This window comes from Ammospiza nelsoni, chromosome 24 (genome assembly GCF_027579445.1).
Source record: "Ammospiza nelsoni isolate bAmmNel1 chromosome 24, bAmmNel1.pri, whole genome shotgun sequence".
In the NCBI taxonomy this organism is placed as follows: domain Eukaryota; kingdom Metazoa; phylum Chordata; class Aves; order Passeriformes; family Passerellidae; genus Ammospiza; species Ammospiza nelsoni.
The window spans coordinates 1,133,211-1,154,020 of record NC_080656.1 but is presented as its reverse complement, the minus strand read 5'-3'; the positions used below and the strand labels follow the sequence as shown (position 1 = coordinate 1,154,020).

The 20,810-nt window shown below is 49.5% G+C and overlaps 1 protein-coding gene across 3 annotated transcripts in view; it reads left to right on the top strand.

The window, feature by feature from the left end:
- FLI1 (Fli-1 proto-oncogene, ETS transcription factor) overlaps positions 1-20,314 on the top strand; it is a 91,957-nt gene extending 71,643 nt beyond the window's left edge. For all 3 annotated transcript variants that reach the window (XM_059488492.1, XM_059488494.1, XM_059488493.1), the window contains 3 exons: positions 14,735-14,797; positions 16,747-16,794; positions 17,776-20,314. In XM_059488492.1, the coding sequence (XP_059344475.1) occupies positions 14,735-14,797; positions 16,747-16,794; positions 17,776-18,305 (641 nt within the window). In that variant the 3' untranslated portion in view covers positions 18,306-20,314. The remainder of the gene's footprint in view (positions 1-14,734; positions 14,798-16,746; positions 16,795-17,775) is intronic.
- The last annotated feature ends 496 nt before the right edge of the window (positions 20,315-20,810 follow it).

The window sequence follows — 20,810 nt, the reverse complement described above, 5'->3', positions numbered from 1 at the left end:
GCATTCACAGCACAGTAAAAAAGGAATAATTCTCACTGTGCAGCCCCACCCAGGCTGGAAATGCCATCTCTGCTTGCCCAGCCAGCACCGTGGCACCAAAGGTGTCACTGTCACACGGGTGTTTTGCTGAGCTGGTGAACTGCTGGCACATTTTCTGTTCCTGATGTGAACAGTCTGGAATCTCACACAGACAGCAAGGCCTGAGACTCTGTTTTCCTCTGAGTTCCTCTGAGCTCACAGTCAAAAGGATCAAATCTTCTCACAATGAATTTCACTACTATAAAGGGCACTCAGGTATTCCAAACCCATCCATGGATCTGTAGCTCATTTCAACCAGCAAGGAAGACAAAATTTATCTCTTTGACACTTTCATTTTGGACTAGTTTGATTTTCTTTTTTGTTTCAAGTTTTCTTTTTTATCTAGTAGCAATTCTGACCACGTAGCTAAGCTTAGAAACCCTGGAGTTTAAAAGTTAATAACCCTCTTGAGGCTCCTTCAGGCCTTGGAGATGTTTGTGGGTCCTTCAGTCAGGTGTTTTAGGTTTTTCTCTGCAGCTCCAGCCCTGCTCCTTGTTCTTATTTTTATTGACAAACTGGACTCTCAGTCAGGAAAAAGTTGTGAATATTGGTGTGATCACAGAATTCCAGAATGGTTGGAAGGGACCTTAAGGATCACCTGGTTCAGTCCATGGCCATGGGCAGGGACCGGATGAAACACATCCCTTACCTCCACAGAGAAGTTGAATTGATACAGTGAGTATTTGGGTGAATTTATCACCCCCAAGTAGGGTGATAAAGAGCAAAAATCCATTCTGTCCTCTGTAACTCTTGGGTAGGGACAGGAGCCTGTAATGGGGTTTTGCTTTCCCGTTGTGCTGCTGCAGGAACATTGGGTTTGTTCCCTGGGCTCTGTTCAGCTCCTCCTTGGAGAAGTTTCTGCCAGCCTGTCCCTGTGCCAGCTCCCTGAGTGTCACAAATGGCTCTCTGCTCTTCAGGAGAACGTGGCTGCATGGACGAGCCACAGGTTTGGATTAAAAGAACAGTGGGAAGGGCAGAAGGAGAGACAAAACCTCCCTGCACTGAGGGGCTGCAGCAAACAGAGCCACATTTAACAGCTCTGGCTGCCTCCTTTCTGTGCTCTCAGAGCCCTCCTTTCCCCTGCATTTCACCCCCAACATCTGCTTTAGAGCTGGGCACGAGGTCAGGGCTGCTCCTCCAGCAGCTCCTTCTGTCCAGCAGGTAAATCCACTGCAGCTCCTGGCACTGTTCTGTCCTCTGAGGCAGCACCAGCTGGTAAAACAGGGGCAGAACAGGGACAGAGCCACTCAGGTGTGCTCTGACTGCTGCTTTGACATTAACAATAATCTATTTAAAGTTCATCCGAGCTGGGCTTGCACTGTGTAGTAGGGATATAGTGGGAATGAAGTAGGGACATGTGCTCCTTCACAATTTTCCCTTACACCCAAACCTCTGCTCATTCTGTCTCAGGCCAGGCAGTTGCTAAAAATAAAGCCAAGAAAAGTCTGGGTGTTTTTTTTTTTTTTTTTTTTCTTCAAGAGAAAATCTCTGTGTTCAACTGCACTCCTCTGAATTTTTAAACACTTTGAGACTTGGGCTTTGAGTCACTCAGACTGAAAGAAACTTGAGGGGAAAGTGTCCCTCCCCCTGCATTTTTAGTGGCCTCCAGGGTGTCTCTGTAGTGCAGCTGACAGAGCTCTGGGCTCACTGCTGTCAGTGTGGAGCCCTCAGCTTCACATGGAACTTTCATCATGTGTCAATAAAGGACCAAGCACGCCCTGGAGAGAGGCAAATAAAAATTAAGAACTATGTAGAAATGTTGAAATCCCATCTATTCCTCCCCCATTTCTCCCTATAGGGCATAAATTCCATCATTCCTTCCACACTGGGTGTTGGTGCAGCACAAACTGCCCCACTCCAAGCCCCTGCAGCTGGCCGAGGTTACTGAGATAAGGAAAAGGGACAGGAGAGCAGGACAGGCTGGCAGATAAGGGACTGGGAGAGCAGAGTGAAGTGGCTCATCCAATAGCACAGCAGAGACTCATGATGCTCATAAAACTGGACTTGGAATTCCTCAGGCTGTTTTTTTTTTAGGAAACAGGATTTTCCTTGTTTCCTTTCTAATGGGCTCGCTTCAAGATGATATTCTCACTCCAAAAGATGATATTCTTTTGGAAAAGGAATTTAATGTGAAAAATTATTGTTTTTTGGAATGATTCTTTTAACTTCTCAAAAGATTAAACAGTTTTCTTCATTCCAGTGCATCTGGAATCTACCAATCCTGTAAATATTTCTCCCCTCTGTGTCTGTGAATAAAAACAGATGAGTTTTTCTAACCACCTTCCCTTGAGGATTCAAAAGCAGGTGATGGAATAGTACCAACCATGCCAAAGATAGGAAACAATACCATTTTCTTCACTCCTCCTGTAGCTTTCTACATAACTAGTGCAAATAAGCTGCTTGTGCAGATTGCAGGGAGAGACAGGAGCCCTTTGCATACATTGACACTGTGCTTTACACAACATGTTCCATCCACGGCTGGAAAAAAGAACCCACAGGTCAAAAAAAAAAAAAAAGTGCAGCTGCAGCACAGACATCTGCAGATGTTCCAGATGCAGCCCAGGCTCTGCTCCCTCCCCCAGGACCATGTCCCAGGAGCTCAGGGAGCCTGGCCCTGTCCCAGGGCTGTCCCTGGGCTGCCTTTGGTGCCCTGGCTGCAGCTGCAGACCTGACTCCCTTTTTCCCTTCTGCTTGCTGCCCCCTCACTCCCTGCAGTGCCAGCTCTGCAAACAGGAGCTGCAGCTCTGCTTTGGGGCAGAACTCTGCAGCAGGAGTTTTGGGGATCTTTACAGCAGATCCTGAAGTCCCACAGTGGGGCCCAGGGCAGCTGAGTGTTCTCACAGCAGACAGGTAAATCCTTGTCCTGTTCCAAAGCTCCTGCTGCCTCACTGCTCCCTTCCCAGCCTCATAAACACTCCAAAGGATGGGACTGAGCGTCACTGGGACAAATTGTCTTCAGCTGCCTCAGAGGAGTAAATGGCTCTAATGAAAATCACCAGTGGTTTTTGGCTGGAGAACAATTTTCTGGGAAATGAAATGAGGCTGCTCTCATGGCTGAATGGAAAGAGCTGTGTCCCCCTCCCACTGCAGACATGGTCTGGGTCATTTTCTGGGGCTGTTTGGAGAAATGAGTGATCTGCTGTGGGTACTGGAGACAGGGACAGGAATCTGAGCCCACAGATCTGCCCCAGCCCGGGGAGACCTTAAACTGCTCTCCTGCAGAACAGTGTCATTTGAGCAGCTTTCCACAGGGAAATGGAAAGAATATTCACATACAACAACATTGGGAGGCCAAAGGGCCACGTCCCCAAAGGGCTCTGAGCTCTCTGGCCTTGCTCCAGCACAGTTTTAAAGTTTTTAGTGTGTCGGGGCCTGTGTAATTCCTGTGTTTAAGACTGGAGCAGAATGCTGTGCAGGAGCTGAGGCCAGGGCAGAGCTGGGGGCTCCCAGCGAGGCAGAGCCCTGGTGTGTGGATGTGTGAAGTTCCCTGTGGATGTGTGAAGTTCCCTGTGGCCATGCAGCCTGTGGGAATGCCTGGGCTGGGATGTGTGGCACTTTCTAATTCACAGAATTCAATTCACAGAATCACTGGATTGGAAGAGACCTTCAAGATCATCAAGTCCAACCCAGCCCCAACACCCCAACTGAACCCTGGCACCCAGTGCCACATCCAGGCTTTGTTAAACACACCCAGGGATGGGGACTCCACCACCTCCCTGGGCAGAACATTCCAGAACTTTATCACTCTTTCTGTAAAAAACTTTTCCTGCTATCCAACCTGTATTTCCCTTGGTGCAGCTCGAGGCTGCTGTGTGCTCTGGTTGTGTGAGTTACTGGAGAAAGAGCCCAGCCCCAGCTGAGCACAGGCACCTTTCAGGAGCTGTGAGAGTGATGGGGGCAGCCCTGAGTCTCCTTTTCTCCAGGCTGAGCACCCCCAGCTCCAGCACTGCTGGTCCCAGGGAAGTGATGTTTGTGCAGGGAGGTGGCAGAGGGGCTGAGGGGAGGCTCAGCATCACAGGTGACAATTAACCACAGAGGTTCCTGGGGCTCTTTGTCTCCAGGTCATTCAGGATCTTGGTGCAAAAGGTACATTCACACAGGTTTGTGCTCTGCACAGCCCAAGGTAACAGAATCCCAGAATCATTTAAATTGGAAAAACCCTCCCAGACCATCAAATCCAACCTGTGAACAATCCCCACCTTGTCCCCAGCCCAGGGCACTGAGTGCCACCTCCAGGTGTTCCTTGGGCACCTCCAGGGATGGGGACTCCAAACCTTGCTGGGCAGCCCCTCCCAGTTTAACAACCCTTTCCATGAGGAAATTCCAGCCTGAGCCTCCCCTGGCACAGCCTGAGAACATTTCTTCCTGTCCTGTAGCTGTTCCTGGGAGAATCCCCAACCCCCCCTGGCTCCTGGCAGGGAGTTGCAGAGAGGGATTTGATCCTTCTTGAGCCTTCCAGATTTGGCTGAGAACAGTGACAAGCCAACCCAAAGTCTCAGCAATCCAACTGAAACTCCAGCAGAGCACAGGGAAAAGGGATGTGGTACCTTTCAAAGAGGAAAGAAATCTCTGTGTGAATACATGAACAGGGATGGAGGGGGGAAATTTAAGGGTTTGTTCTGTGGCTATCCCATATTTATGATCATAGAAGCTGTTGAGTGAACAATGAGGATGTTTGGGTAAAAGGTGTGTGTTTGTGTGTTTGATGGGGCTGTTGGCAAATTTAAGAGGATAAATAAATTAGTGAACTCTGAAATCTAGTGTGATTTCCTAGGGCTTTGTACCAATGTTCGTTGTGAGGCCCTAAGAAAGAGTTTCCTGGTGTTGGAGCATCAATTAAAATCTCTCTCATTCCAATTCCCTGGTACCTCACAAAATATGGGTCTGTGCAGCTGCTTTTCTCCCCATCAGGGCTGCAGCCTCTGTTCCCTTTAAACTGGCAGGAACTCCTCAAAACTCTTCCCTCCCACTTGTCAAACTGAGTGACAATTTGGGATAACAGGTTCAGATTTGGGGGGACTGGGGAGAGAGGGGCAGAGACTGCAGGGAATGAGTTTGCATAAGCACAGTTCCCACAGGAACACCTCTCAAATTCCTGCATAAACCCCTTCTCCTGAAAAGGCCATTTTTCAGATCTAAAAGGTTGTAGTGAAAAATATTGACCACGTCCAATAAACTCTCCTCTGAGTGTGTCAGTGCAGTTCCTTTCCAAAGGTTTTAAACTCCCCAGTTCAGCTGTGGCAGAGGAAAAGCAGCGGCAGCTTTGTGCTCTCCTAATTGTCTGTACTTGCTAAAACATTTCTCTATGATATTTGTGTGCCTGGTGATGAAATATCCCATTTTTAGCTCGGCAGCAGAAAAAGGGGAGGCTTTTTTAGCTCTCCTTTCATTTTGGCTGTGTGGCCAGGCAGGGATTTATGAGTTCAGGGGAGACAGTAGCCAGCGCGCTTGGATTTTGCTTTTTATACTTTCTTTTTTTTAAATTGTTTTCCTTTGAAATTCCAGAGTTAGTGTTTTGTCTGCTTTCTCCCTGACCCTCTTCGGAGGCAGGCGTGTGTTTTTTCACCAGAAAAACTGGAAACAAAGAATCGTTGTCTTTAAGCTGTAGCAGGCAGGAAACCCAACTCACAAGGGATCACCCCGAGCCAGCGCTGTCCCAGAGTAGACTCCAGTTCTCTGAATTCAACCTGACAGCTTGTCTGGAGCACTTTCTAAGTAACCATTATCCTTCCTTTCCCCCAGCAAAAGAGCCATTATTATTTTGCCTGGAGTGCAGTGCAAGGAGTGATTTTGTGCTGGAGGGGTCACACGTTTGCTGCGGTGCCAGGCTCTCCCTCCCGAAGCCTTGGAAGTGCTTGGGCTGTTTCCTAAAACAAGAGTTAATTTGTTTCCTGATGATGACTTAAAAGCTGTAAAACTGCCACGACTGTGCATGTGTGTCTTCCCTTTTCTCTCATGTGTGCGTGGCCTTTTTCTCCATGGATGTGAGGGTTGGGGTTTTTTACTTCTGCATTTGTGTGTTTTTCAACAAGAGCAACCTGCAGCCTGTCAGTGGTTTGGTTTTACACCCTGTGCTGGGGGTAACATCCCCACAGTGCTGTGGGCACATTCCTGGCTGTGTTTGGGTGGTTCTGTAGGTGTGCAGGGGATGTGCAGCTGTGCCTTGGCTGTGCCTGCAGCCCTGCCTGGCTCAGGAACATCTCTGCTGCCTGGAGAGCATCTGCTTTTCCAGGCTGGCTCTGGGAAGGCTTCTCAGGACACATTCTTCAGCCTCTGTGCACTGTGCATTGGGATTTCTGCTGCTGATATTAAAAAAGCAACAACAAGGAAAAAAAAAATCTTCCCATTACTTCCTCCTTTTCTCCATGCTGTGTGTCTGTGAGGCCAGCAGGTCTGAGGCAGACGTGGCTCAGGAAGTGCCAGCGCTGTGGCCGGGGATGTTCTGCAGCCCCAGCACCTCTGGGGGCTGTCAGCTCTGCCTGGGGCAGCAGGGACAGACCCTGGGGCTGAGTGGGGAGCAGAGCTGGGCTCTGTGCCCTGTGGGGGCTCCTTCCCTGCAGCCCTGCTCAGGGACAGGGACAGGGCTCAAACAGAGCACCTGTCCTGAGCGCACCCTGCCTCAGGGAATCCCCTCTGCAAATCCCAGTCCCAGGATGGGCTGGCTGGGAAGGACCTTAAAGCCCATCCAGTGCCAGCTCTTCCACCATCCCACCCCTTCCAGTGTCCCAGATTGCTCCAAGCCCTATCCAGCCTGGCTTTAGAGGACAGCAATCCTGAGTCCCAGCTCTATTCCTGCACCATCCAGATCCCGTCTGCCTCTGGAAATGAGTGGCCTTCAGCCACAGGGCTTTAGTCCATCACTGATTTAGAGCAGTTCAATCAGAAAGGTTTGATCCCTCTGATCTGTATTTCTGTAAAGGCAGCAATTCATAACCAGGCTCTCAGCTACTTTCAGGCACTCCTCAAGCTAAATCTGTCCTTCACATCCATCTCTGCAGCAGATTTCTCACCTACATTGAGCAATCAGTCCCTTTCGCTTGGTTGAGTTGACTTCAGGTCAAAATCCAGTGTTGTTCCTGGATTTGGGATCTGTGAAACAGGTTAAGAGCAATGCAGAGATCAGAGAACCCCATAATCATTCAGGCTGAAAGGCCTCTGAGATCATCCAACAGTGCACCCAGATGGATGCTAAAGATGGCTTGGTAATATTTTTCAATTTCAGTATTTTTCAATTGTGAAATAATCAAATTGCCTGATCATGTAAAATAGAAGTAATTTTGAAATCATTCTGCACTCAATGAGTTGCTTCCTCTTAGTGAAGAGATTTAGAATTACTGATTTCCTCCTCTGACCTGGGAGTGGTGGCTCCTCAGCTCAAGGAACAGCACATTGTGTCTTGAAGGGGAAAAGAAAGAGCTTGCTTGGGAAGTCTCATGAAACCATGGGAACAGGCACAGTAACACTGGCCAGGAGTGACAAAGACGTGGCACATGTTAATTAATTGTTTCAATTAGCAGAGATATTAAGTTGACAGCAGTTCCTTGCAGGACAAGTGATGCTGTGAGGTTTTGAGGCTCAGTGTGACACACATGTCCCTGCAGCTGGGTAAATGTGATGGCAGAGCCTCTGGAAAAGGCCACAGGAGTCCTCAGACCTGCCCTGCTCCAGTCCCTGTGCCACCATCCCTGCCCACACCCAGAGAGGGTGAGAGCCCAGAGCCTGCCCAGCTTTGTGCTGAGGGGAGATGGAGGTGCTCTGCTGACCTGGGAGGTTTGCACCGGGTGAGAGGCACTCAGAAATGTCCTGGGGCAGTCAGAAATGTCCTGGGTCTGTGGGGCATTCAGAAATGTCCTGGGGCAGTCAGAAATCTCCTGGGGCACTCAGAAATGTCCTGGGTTTGTGGGGCATTCAGAAATGTCCTGGGGCAGTCAGAAATGTCCTGGGGCACTCAGAAATCTCCTGGGGCAGTCAGAAATGTCCTGGGTTTGTGGGGCATTCAGAAATGTCCTGGGGCAGTCAGAAATGTCCTGGGGCACTCAGAAATGTCCTGGGTTTGTGGGGCATTCAGAAATGTCCTGGGGCACTCAGAATTGTCCTGGGGCACTCAGAAATGTCCTGGCAGTGCATGTAAGGCATTCAGAAATGTCCTGGGGCAGTCAGAAATGTCCTGGGTCTGTGGGGCATTCAGAAATGTCCTGGGGATGTGTGAGGGGCACTCAGAAATGTCCTGGGTCTGTGGGGCAGTCAGAAATGTCCTGGGGCACTCAGAAATGTCCTGGGGCACTCAGAAATGTCCTGGGAGTGCATGTAAGGCATTCAGAAATGTCCTGGGGCACTCAGAAATGTCCTGGGTCTGTGGGGCATTCAGAAATGTCCTGGGGATGTGTGAGGGGCACTCAGAAATGTCCTGGGTCTGTGGGACACTCAGAAATGTCCTGGGGGTGCATGTCAGGCAGTCAAATGTCCTCTGTGTGTGTGGGGCAGTCAGAAATGTCCTGGGGCAGTCAGAAATGTCCTGTGGGTGTGTGGAGCACTCAGAATGTGTCCCAGGAGCCAGGGAGGGCCTGTCTGGCCCCACAGTTCGATGTTTCTGCCACTATGTGCAGCAGTGCCCTGGGTGTTTGGAGGAGCAGCTGGGGGTGGCTTTGGCCCCTGGGCCCTGCAGGAGCTGCAGCTTGGGTTTGTGCTCTCCACCCAGAGCTCCTCACTGGGGTCCCCAGGAGGCTCAGGGGCAGCTGAGGGCTGGGCACACGCCTGGGCAGGCCTGGCATGGGCTGGGCTGGCAGCAGGAGAGGGGCTGGGTTTGTTCCCATGCTGGCACCTTTCCAAGGCACTGGGGGTGCCACCAGCCCCAGCCTCAGCTGGCAGAAGAGGCCCTGGGGCTCTGTGCCCTCCTCTCCCTCTCGCCATAAAGGGGCTGCCACAAAATGGACCCTAAGGGACCACTTGGGTTAATGACAGGTCTGCACCCCCAGGATACCTGGCTCTGCTTTCCCCATTTAGGGAAGCTAATTTAAATTCCAGCCACCAGGCCAGGGACCTTTCTTCCTCCTGAAGCAGGAGGACCTTGCAAAACCCAGCCTGTGTTGTGCATGGAGAGTCCATGGCCCAAACCTGGCATGCAGGAGGAACTGTTCTGGGGTGGCCTGACTCACCTGGACTGGAGCATGGGTGTTTCCAGGCAGGACTTAGGGATTTGGACTTAGGGATTTCAGTGAAGCAGATCAGGAGAAGGGGAAATAGAAGGCTGCAAATCTGAATCTCCAGGTACCTGAGCCTCCTTTTCCTCTCTCCCTATTTAGTGGTTGCCACAAAATAGACCCCAAGTGACCACTTGGCCACATCACAAGTCTGGATCCCCCAGGACACCTGGGTCTGCCTTGCCCCTGTCTCCCTTCCTGGCTCTGTCTCCATGGCTTAGGAGAAGCCACTTCCCATCCTCCAGCTGCTGAATTTCCTTGGAGTGCCAGCTCCAGGGATTCCTGGGCTCTCCATGCCTTCCCAGGCTTGCCTGTAGTGCCAGCGTGGGTGGCATTCCAAATAAGATTCCCCTATAGTGCCATAAATGACCCAGCCCCACTGTGTCCATCCTAGAAAAAGAAAGGCCTGAGGAACGTGGCTGTTCCAGGCCCCAGGCTCGCTGTTCTCCTGGAAAGCCTCATCAGGCTGGTGGCACAGAGTGCTGCCTGACTCAGGCTGACTGAGACAGCTCCTCAGAGGAGTAGGATGAAGGGGCTGTCAGCACTTCCCAGCAGCTCAGGAAGCTCAGGCACTGTGAGCCCATTGTTCACTGAACCCCCGCTCCCCTCCCCTCTGTCCCAAACTCTCAGATTTATAAAACACCAGGGCTGGGGTTTTTGGGGGATTTTTTGAAGTTTATCAGCGAGGGGTTGCTCCCTAATACATCATATCTCAAACACAACCTCCCTGAAGCCTTGCTCTCTGGGCTGCACTCAGGCTGACAAGGATTTGGGATGGTGCTGTGGGAATCCACCTGGGGGTTTTCAGGCTGGTTTCCTGGGAAGGGAGTCTGTGTGTCTGTCCATCTGCCCCCAGCTATATCTATCAGTCTGTTCAGACTAAATATGCCCCAGAGGTGCTGGGAGGGGACCCAGCTCCAGGGGAGGCAGGGGCTGTCTGCAGAGCTGAGCACAGAGTGCCAGGGAGAAGCCGGGGCAGATTTGGGGTGAGAGAGTGGAGAGCAGGGCTAAAAGGGCCCAGAGAGCAGGGCTGCAGCCTGCCCCCCACAGCCTGGCTCCTGGGGAAGGCAGGGCATCTGGAAAAGGCAGCTAAAGCCTGCAGAAAGTGCATTTATGCCTGGGAATAAATAAAATTATATTTAACCTTCTTGCCAGGCGCGCTGTGAGTGCGAATGTTTGCAAAGCTGTGAGATCCTCGCTTGAAAGGTGCTGTGAAAGTGCAAAGCATTATTAATATCCTTTACCTTCCTCCTAATAGACTGAGCATTCATGCTGGGGAATTTCTGGACATAAACCAGACAGCTGCAGAATGACAGTTCTTGAAAGCATCTATGATTTATTTTCTGCTCTTTAATTCCATTTTGTATTGAACACACATTTGTCATAGGGCTCTTGTTCCATGGGGCCTTTTAAGTCTAAACCAGACTCAGGGACCTGATCCTTTCTGGGATAAATTTGCCCCACTTCACTGGAGCCATTTGCTGATTTACGCCAGGAGAGAACCCCAGTCCAAGTCTTTTAATTGAATTTCCATCCCATGGCAAGTTTTGGTGTAAAATCCAAATGGTTTAAATGACAGATAAGATCATTCCTGTCACTGGCTGGCTGCAGTTCTGTAAGATCTCTTTGAGCCACTGGGTGTCAGGTCCTGGGAATGATCCTGTTTTTGCAGGAACCTGCAAAAGTCTGGAGGGGTTCCCTGGCTCTGCCTTTTCCATTTTGCTTTAAACACATTCAGCTTTCGAGCCTGGGCCTGGAAGCCAGGAGGGCTGGTGTGGTTCTTTCACGTTGCTGAGATTTTTGTGAAATAAAAATAGCTTCCTGCATTTAGAGTTTTCTTTTTTTCCTTTTTTTTTCTTTTTGAGAGGAGAGAAAGAGTTGGAAACTTACAGTAGCTGAGTGCACACAGTGTTTCAATAGCAGGGTTAATTTTCATATTTAACCCTTCTTATTATGGCCAAGTCACACTCAGGGTTGAATCTCATCCTACCACACAAGGCTGCCCCTTTACATCTCCACACTTTGCTCCATAATCCATATTTAGAGAGGAAAAACAGAGGTAGAGAGACTCAGTCAGCCTGAATTAAACCTGAGGAGAAGGAGGAAAATGAGGAAGACAATCTCTCCAAATCATGGCCTATTTATTTACCCAAAACATGCTGATGACTCTGGATCAAGGAACCCCTTGTAGCAGTTGATTCCCTGGAGTCAATGATCTGGCCCCAAAAAAAATCAGAGAAAACTGAAAATTTTCAGTGAGTTCCACTACTTTTTGGGAAGGAAATGTTTCCCTATTTTGAAAAGGATTTTTCTTTTGGAAAAAGAATTGCTGACTTCCTTTAACAGATCATCATATGGCATTTCCATTAATGTTACATTACAGAACTGTTTATGGATTGAACAAACCAAAATGTCCATTAACATCTCAGTTGCTGGACATTGCTGAGGGTTTTGCTTTTCTCAGTGCAGAACTTGGGTTTTCCAAAGCGTTTCCCCAAACATGGCTGTGATGGCTGTGCTGTGATACCTCAGAGGGATGTCCCAGGGGAGTCAGAGCTGGCTGCAGGGAGGAGATGGGAAAGGCAGGGCCTGCCCCAGAGCCCTCCCTGCTCTCCTGCCCTTGGGAGAGCTCTGTCCCACTGGGATCCACTGGGATTGCAGGCAGGAAACCCCCCTGCAAACAGCCCTGGTGTGGAGCAGGGACAGCTGCTGGGGCTGGGGAAAGGCCCCAACAGCGCCAGGGCAGGGACAGCAGGGACTGCCCTGATGCTGCTTGTGGGGCCATGGGAATGGGGACAGTGATCTGGGATGGGACTGGGATCTGGGATGGGGACAGGGATCTGGAATGACCATAGGGATCTGGAATGGGACAGAGATCTGGGATGGGGACAGGGATCTGGAATGGGGCAGGGATCTGGAATGGGACAGAGATCTGGGATGGGGACAGGGATCTGGAATGGGGACAGGGATCTGGGATGGGATAGGGATCTGGAATGGGGCAGGGATCTGGGATGGGACTGGGATCTGGGATGGGGACAGGGATCTGGAATGGGAACAAGGATCTGGAATGGGGCAGAGATCCCTAATGGGACAGGGATCCATAACGGGGACTGAGATCCTGAATGCGGACAGGGATCTGGAAGGGGGCAGGGATCCTGAATGGGGCAGGACTTCCTAATAGGGACTGGGATCCTGAATGGGGACAGGGATCCTGAATGGGGACAGGGATCCCTAATGGGGACAGGGATCCCTAATGGAGACAGGGTCCCTTTTTGGGACAGGTCTCCCTGCTGGAACAGTGTAGATGAAGCTGTCACCTCCCTCTTCCCGAGCTGTCCCATCCCACTCTTTGTCCCAGCTGAAACCACAGTGGTTTGTTTTCCAGCCTGATCTATTTGCAGTGGGGTTTGTGGTTTCTGCAAAAAAGGGAAAAAAACAAACAAGTAAAATAAAAATAAAAACAGGCAGATTACACGAGCTCTGTTTTCCCCCATTCCTCTCTCTTCCCTCCTCCTCTGGCTCCCCCCCTCCCCTCTCCCAGCCCTCTGTGTTTTCCTTCCCATGCCAATGACTGCAAGGCTGTCATTTCAAAGCCTCAGCGGCTTTCCCAGCGCTGGAGGAATGTGCCAGTGCCTGGGATGGATCCTCAGGGAGCTGCACAGCCCCACAGGCAGGAGGTGCTGGGCAGAGGGGCACTTGGGATGTCCCTGCAGGATGCTTTCCCCCTTTTGCATCTCCCTGAAACAAACTCCTTATTGCCACCTCAAATCCTCAGCCTCCCCGGGTTTAAAGTCTGAATTTAATTTCTGTGAAATAGGAACAGGGTTCATCTCCTCCTCCTGTGCCTGTGGTCTTGGGATGAGAGAAAGGGGTCTCCTATGGGCTGGGATGGGTCACACTGAATTCCACTCAGTGCAGGGACAGCACTTCATGCTCAGAATGTGGCAGGCTTGGGAATTGCCCACAGAGCCCCACTGCTGCATTTACAGCCCCATTTACCCTTCTGTGAGGGGCTGGGGGAGCACTGGAGATGTGGGAGAGGAAAAGAACACAGCCCCACAGAAACCAAGCTGGGACATGAAGCAAAGCCAGACTCTTACAAGTTTTTTCCTAGGAAAAGTTCTTTTCAAGCCCTGTGTGCCTGTTGTCTTTTGTTGTCAGATCCCTCCTATGCTGCAGTCAGGAGAGCAGGATGGGCAGTAATGGGAATTCTGGCCTCTCCAAAAGTAAATTGTCCCAGTGGGGATCACAAACTGTGCAATGGAAGGCTAAAATGAGACTTGGGCACAGCTGGCCTGTGTCAGAGGGGCAGAAGATTTGGGGACAGATAAGAGGTAGAACTGGGGACAGATAAGAGGTAGAACTGGGGACAGATAAGAAGTAGAATGATGTTATGGACAGAGTAAAACTGTAGGGTTTGGTTAAGGGGCCAGGAGCAAATCCTCTGCACAGACTCTGTTAATCATGGGCCTGTGAGGGTTTTGGGGACAGATCTGCACATTCTGAGAGCTTCTGGCAGCTTTGCAGAAAGGCAAAGTCCAGCAGGCAGGTGGGGCCCCTGTGCTCCAGCCCTGCTCACACCCAGCTCTTGTTCTTTCTGGGCTTAGGGTGCCTTGGATTCCAATAGGGAGGTGTAGTATTTTGGTTTGATTTGATTTGAATTTTGATTTTTTCTTTCTGGACATCCCAGACCAATTCTCTGTCCCTAAATCCGTGTTGGCTCTGAGCCACTGTCCCTGTCCCCTGTGCCACTGCTGGGGCTTCTCCCTGGGCAGGGTGGGCACTTCTGACCCCCAGCAAGGTTCTCCTGCTCTAAATCCATGTGGCAGCACCTGGCAGAGTCCCCTCCCTTTCTCTGCAGCCTCCTGAGTTGTGCTCACCCCAAATGTGAGAATTATTCTTCGAGTCACAATTTTCTGTTGTGAGAAATGATACACAATATTCTGTTGTGAGAGCAATCTTCCTCTTGAAGGGATTTGTACAAATCACCATGATATTATCAACTAAATGTTTGATAAACCGCCAATATTTTTTTTTTGGCCTAAAAAAGAATTTGCATTTGCAAAAAATGTGAGAAAAGCTCCCGTATGGAAGGAGGTTGGCATTTGTACATTTAATAATCCAATTTTTTGTTCACAGCATAGATGCAAACTAGATTGGAAGTTCAGTTGCAGTAAAAGACAGAAAATTAATGAAGTATCTACATATTTTCCTGATCTCACTGACTATTTGGCAAATTATAAATATCTATGTAATGCTTTCCTTCTTGGTGCATTTTCATTTTATGCTGAAATTTTAAATTTCTAGGGACATCTCTTTATTTTATAGTGCAATCCCCAAAATATAAGCTCTTGGTCTGAGCAAACCTTTCCCTTGCAGTTGCTGTGATTCCTGTGGGATGTGGTTTGTACTTTGTTCCTGTGCTCTGTCCCTCTAAACCCCTTCTCTCTTTCCAGGCCCTCCTGTTGCAGGGACACAAAATGTGAATAAGACAACAGAGCAGCAGCGGCCCCAGCCAGGTGAGAGGGGGGTCTGGGACCTTGGGCTGGGGGAGCAGGGACAGGCAGGGACAGGCAGGGGCTGGGCTGTGCCAGCAGCTGTCCCCAAGGGGCTCTCTTGGGGAAGATGAAACAGGAAAGCCTTATCAATATGATTGCCTGGCAAAAGATGTTGAGAATATGGAAACTATAAGTGAGATTGAAATGAAAGCAAGCTTTGAGATCTCTCAGTTACTGAATAACTGGAAAACAATGGTGTGGCTGGCTGAAGGTGATCCCCTTTTGATGGAACAACACCCTCTGCTTGCAGACAGGCCCAAGGGTCAGAGCAGACCCTACAGCTTGGCAGAAGGGGCCCAAAGAGGAGTTTTTAGGGTTTAAAATGTAACACAGGATGGCAATGTAATGATTCTTATAGGCTGTATGTAAATGCTATAGGATTTGTATCTTGTACTAGATTGGTTAGTGAGAATTAGAATATTCAGCAGAGAAGAAGATTTATTGTACTGTAACGGGAATCTCATCCTCTTTTACTCTTCCTCCCTCTCTCTTTACCACGCTCTTGCCTTTTCTCTCTTTATCTCCCTCTCTCTCTCTCAGTCCTGCTCTGAGCTGTGGCTGCAGCTCCCAGCAGGGCCCTGCACCCAGGCCCTCTGCAATAAACCCCAGGTTCCAAGTCCTGGCTCCAGAGATCTCTCGTCTCCATCCATCTGTCTGTCCGTCAGTCCCACCCTTGTCACTCCTGCAGGGCTCTGTGCCCACTCTGCCCCTGCCCACCCTTGGCCAGGATCTGCAGGGTCCCCTTGGAGCATCCCAGTCTGTCCCACCCCAGTCTGTCCATCCCACCCTGTCCATCCCAGTCTGTCCCATCCCAGCCTGTCCATCCCAGTCTGTCCCATCCCAGTCTGTCCCATCCCACCCTGTCCCATCCCAGCCTGTCCATCCCAGCCTGTCCATCCCACCCTGTCCATCCCACTCTGTCCCATCCCACCCTGTCCCACCCCACCCTGTCCATCCCACCCTGTCCATCCCACCCTGTCCCATCCCACCCTGTCCCATCCCAGCCTGTCCCACCCCAGCCTGTCCCATCCCAGCAGGGTTTCCCTGTCCAGATCAGCCCCAGGCAGAGCAGGGGGTGTTCTCTGTCCCTTCCCACCCTCCCTGCCCAGCACAGCTGCTCCCCATCCCCTTCCTCTGCTCCAGGCTTGGCTCTCTTGGAACCTGTTCAATCCACCAGCAAACTGCAGATTCAAATCACCACAAGCAGAGAGAGGCAGAGCACAAGTGTAGAGATTAGGGCTGAGGAGGCCCCACAGAAAGGGAAGGAATTCATTCCTAATAAATGCTTTGTGGGGTTTTCAAGAACCACTCAGCTTTGGTGGAGCCAGCCACAAACTCCTGTTACTCTCATCTCTCTAATGCTGTGTTTGCTTCACAAAGAGAGACTTGGGTGAACATTTCCTGCCCTCCCAGGGCTGCAAGCTCAGCTGCTCACCAGTGAATCTGAAAATCTCATCTGCTCTCCTTTTTATTGAGCTCTTTTTTGTTAGGAGGAATACCTTTGCTTCTGCTTTGTGGCTGTTCTCCTGTCACACAGGTTTTTTCCACGTTTGGTGTGCTCTGGTTGCTGCACAGTGCAGGGTATGGCCAAGGAGATCCCAGACTGCAAAAGCAGGCAGGTCTGAGAGCAATGCCAGGAACTGTGGCTGTGCTGTTTTGGATGCCAGAAATAATGGTGGCAGTGCCAGGAACTGTGGTTGTGCCATTTTGGATGCCAGACATACCTGGCGCTTGTTTGCTAAGAAAGAAAGAAGGAGCACCTGCAGGCCCTGGGAGAAGGGACAGAAGGAGTAAAGAAAGAAAAAGAAAATTTGGTTTCTAGAATAATCATAATGACCTGGAGTTTCTGTTTGATGAAACATCCTTTAAATTTTCTTGGGTGATTTTTTGTTCTTTATTTTATTTTTTAGATCCCTACCAAATCCTGGGGCCCACCAGCAGCCGTCTTGCCAATCCTGGTGAGTTCATTTTACATTTCAGACCCCCCTTACCAAAGAGGAATTTTCCTTTGGAGCTGCTGCTCCAGCCTGCACTGGGGGAGCAGCTGCTGCCCCTGCACCCCTGGGGGGACCTGAGAGCCACTGAACACAGCAGCTGTGACCTCACAAGGGCTTTTGCCAAAATCCTTACAGAAAAGTGAGGAAAATGGTGCAACAACATCTCTGTTGGAACAAAATCCCCACCCTGGATGTGCTGACCCAAACCCAGCAATTCCTAAGAGTTTTATAGGGGGTTTAAGTGCTGGTCTCTCAAATTTGCAGTACAGATTAATTTTTCACTGCCTGCTGTGGGTTACAAGAAGAAAGGCAGAAAACATCTCTGAAAGTGACAGTGTAACTGTCCCTAGCACATCATCTGCAGTAAACAATCCCTGATTTTAGGGAGTAAGTAATTTGCCTGGAGCAAATCCTGCTCAAACCAACCAAACTTGTACACATAGGATGCCTGTAAGGAAACATCCCCCTAAGGCTCTTAACTTACCCTTAACTACTTGTACGACTACACTGAGTAAAACCAGGAGTCATCTGGGGAACAAATCATCCCATGTAACCCAGATCACCCCCTGGAAAGAGCTGGAGGTATCCAAAACAATCTCCACGGCAAACAGGGAGCAGTGCAGGGGTGAAGTACGCTGTGCTAGGCAGTCAGTGAAAACTCTGCAGAGCAGTGTCCTCACAGCAAGCCCTGTTTATGAATAGCCCGAGGATTTTAAGGCCAAAGGCAACCATTATGAAATGTAGTGTGACCTCAGGCCCGGCCCAGAACAAAGGGCTGAGTAACTTGTTTGCTGGGAACAGTTTATCCCCTGCTAGGGCCGCCTTTCCAAGGCCCGGAGGAGCAGTTCCCAGTCAGATCGAGATAGCCCTTCTGTTTCCTGCCTTTGTGTGAGCCCGAGCAGGAAGGCCCGAGTCATTTCCTTTGCCCCGCTGTGTCTGCAGGCAGCGGGCAGATCCAGCTGTGGCAGTTCCTGCTGGAGCTGCTGTCGGACAGCTCCAACGCCAGCTGCATCACCTGGGAGGGCACCAACGGCGAGTTCAAGATGACGGACCCCGACGAGGTGGCGCGGCGCTGGGGCGAGAGGAAGAGCAAGCCCAACATGAATTACGACAAGCTGAGCCGGGCGCTGCGCTACTACTACGACAAGAACATTATGACCAAGGTGCACGGCAAGCGCTACGCCTACAAATTTGACTTTCACGGCATCGCCCAGGCCCTGCAGCCCCACCCCACCGAGTCCTCCATGTACAAGTACCCCTCGGATCTGTCCTACATGCCGTCCTACCATGCCCACCAGCAGAAGGTGAACTTTGTGCCCCCACACCCCTCCTCCATGCCTGTCACATCATCCAGTTTCTTCGGAGCGGCCTCCCCCTATTGGACCTCCCCTGCAGGAAGCATTTACCCCAACCCCAACGTGCCCCGCCACCCCAACGCCCACGTCACACCGCACTTGGGCAGCTATTACTAAATGCTTTGATCTGCCAGTGGCCTTGAGCAGTCTGTTTGGACTTTTTCTTTACTCCTGGGATTTGTATGGTTTTTGGGGGGACCCTTAATGGATGATTGTGGCCTTTCTGGGGAAGAATTAAAACTGGATATTTGTTATTCCTGGACCAAACCTTTTACTTTTGTAACTTTGCCTCTTGTGTCTTGAACTGAGAGATGGAAGCTCCTGTGGGCCAGTACTCTGCATTTTCCTTGGGGTTTAAGGCTTGTGTCCTCTGTAGGAAGTGACAGTGAAGATGGTTCACCATTCCCTGGAATGATTATTAGCTTTTGGATGAGAGCAATTTTTAAGGATTCGAAGGCTTTTGACAAGGCATAGATCCAGAAATGTGTCATAGGAAAAGATGACCACAATGGGGTTTTTCTCACTGACCATTTGACCATTCAGTGGAGGACATTGGGCTGCAGGGGACCACAACTGGAATCTTAGCTCTAAGGCAGAGGAGGAATTCATCCAACTGGAAATTAAATATATATATATATATATTCATATATATATATGTACATGTATATTTTAAGAAGTAAAGGGCATTGAAGGAACTTTTCTAGAGTACAACTTCACTTGACTGTGTGTGAACTCAGCAAGCAGCAGAAACCTGAACAAAGCATAAGGCAAAGTCAAGCACAGGCATTCCTGGGAACAGAAGGGAAGTGAATGAATGACAGCAGGTCCCTGGCTCCGCCCGAGCCGTGGGCTCTGGAAGCACCGATTCGCGAACGCTGTGCGTTTGTCAGACCGTCCAACCAAGGGTCAACAAACCAGAAGGCAAATTACTGTATAAATTATGCAGAGTTATTTTTCCCTATATCTCACAGTTTTAAAAGAAAGAGTAAATAAAACGAGTTGACCTCGGTCACAAATGCAGGTTTGTTTTTTACTATCAGCTCAGTTGTTTTTTGTTTATTTTTTTAATGTAATTTGTACATCTTTTCAATCTGTACATTTGGGCTGTAGCTTTGTACTTTTTGCTAAAAAAGAAATAAAAAATAAGACACGAGTAATGTATCTGTTGGAGGTAGGCTTAGTCCTGCAATTGGATCCATGACTGACTCCCAAAGTGGCCAGAAACCCTCCAGATTGCCCTGGGTTTGTCTAGAGGAGAGGATTTTCTGTATTAGTCTGTTGTAGCTGTCTGAAAATTAACTCCACTTACTCCCATGTTTGCTTTGAGGCTGATTAAAAACAGGTCCAACATCTCAAGGCAACCATTGAAATATTCTGTGATAGCTTTTCACCCAAATCCTGAACTTTGGGAAGATCTTAACCACTTCATAGATAAAACAACCAAATATTCCTCTTTTAGATGGCTTCTTCTGGGGCTTCTGTGGAAATCTGACCCCTTCCAGACCTCTGAGCCATCCCCAGCTTTGCAGATGTGAATGTGACGCTGCAGAAGCAGCGGTTTGGTGCCATAAACAGAGGGTAAACCACAAGCGTTTGGGGTTTGGAACAGATGTCTGGGGGGTGAGATTTCCATGTACAACCCATTAGCTGACTTGTATTAAGTGGCAGCCAATTAACAGGATCACAACTATCTAGTCTAGACCAACCCCTGGGACTCTGTGGGGGCGGGATTTGGTCCATGTGCATCCCATTGCAGGAGGGGAGTCTGAAACCAGAGCATTGGAGTCTGCTCAGAACGTTAAACACAAGCACTGATGCCATTATTTAACAACGAGAAGATCAAGCTAATTGTTAGGTCTTAGTGCTTTTGGGGTGTTTTTAAGCAACATTTCTGCAATAATCGCAAAATTTAAATATGAAGGAACTACCCATGGAAATGGGGCTTTTGCTACTATATATATGCAATATACTTTTTGGATATTAAAATATATATAATTTTGCAAGCTATCTTGGTGGGTTGTTTTTTTTAAATGTATTAATGTTACAATGAAACAGCTGTATGAAGAAGATGATGTAAAAAAAAAAAAGACAAAATAAATGGTGGTTTTCTTCTCTAAGGCATCAAATTGTCCCACTCTCTCCCTCCCCTCTCACGCTTGCATGCACTTGAAATTAAATTTAGCTAAAAAGGGAAAGAAAGCAGCTCCACAGTAGTGGCAACCCATCCTGATCCCTGTAGCATTGACCACTCATTCCAGAAAATTGTTGCCAGAGATGGGCAGACTGGATTTTGTTGTTGAAGGATTAAAACCCAGGCTCTGGCTTTTGTCCATGGAGAGACAGAGAAGGTGGGAGGGCAGCCAGAGCTCAGGAGCTGAGGTGTCAAGGTGGCTCTTGGGGTGCCCCAGGCCCCCCAGGAATGTCAGTGTGTGCCCAGCCTGCTCCTGTTTCCCACCTATCCCCAAACCCCAGGCAGAGCCAGTGCTCCACAGCATTCCTGAGGTGGAGGCTGCAAAAACAAGCTCTGCCAAGGAATCTTCTGATTGTGGATAAAGGTCAGGCCGAGGCACTTCCTGCACTTTTGCACGGTGGTCCTGAGAGATATCTGGAGCTCCTGCAGAC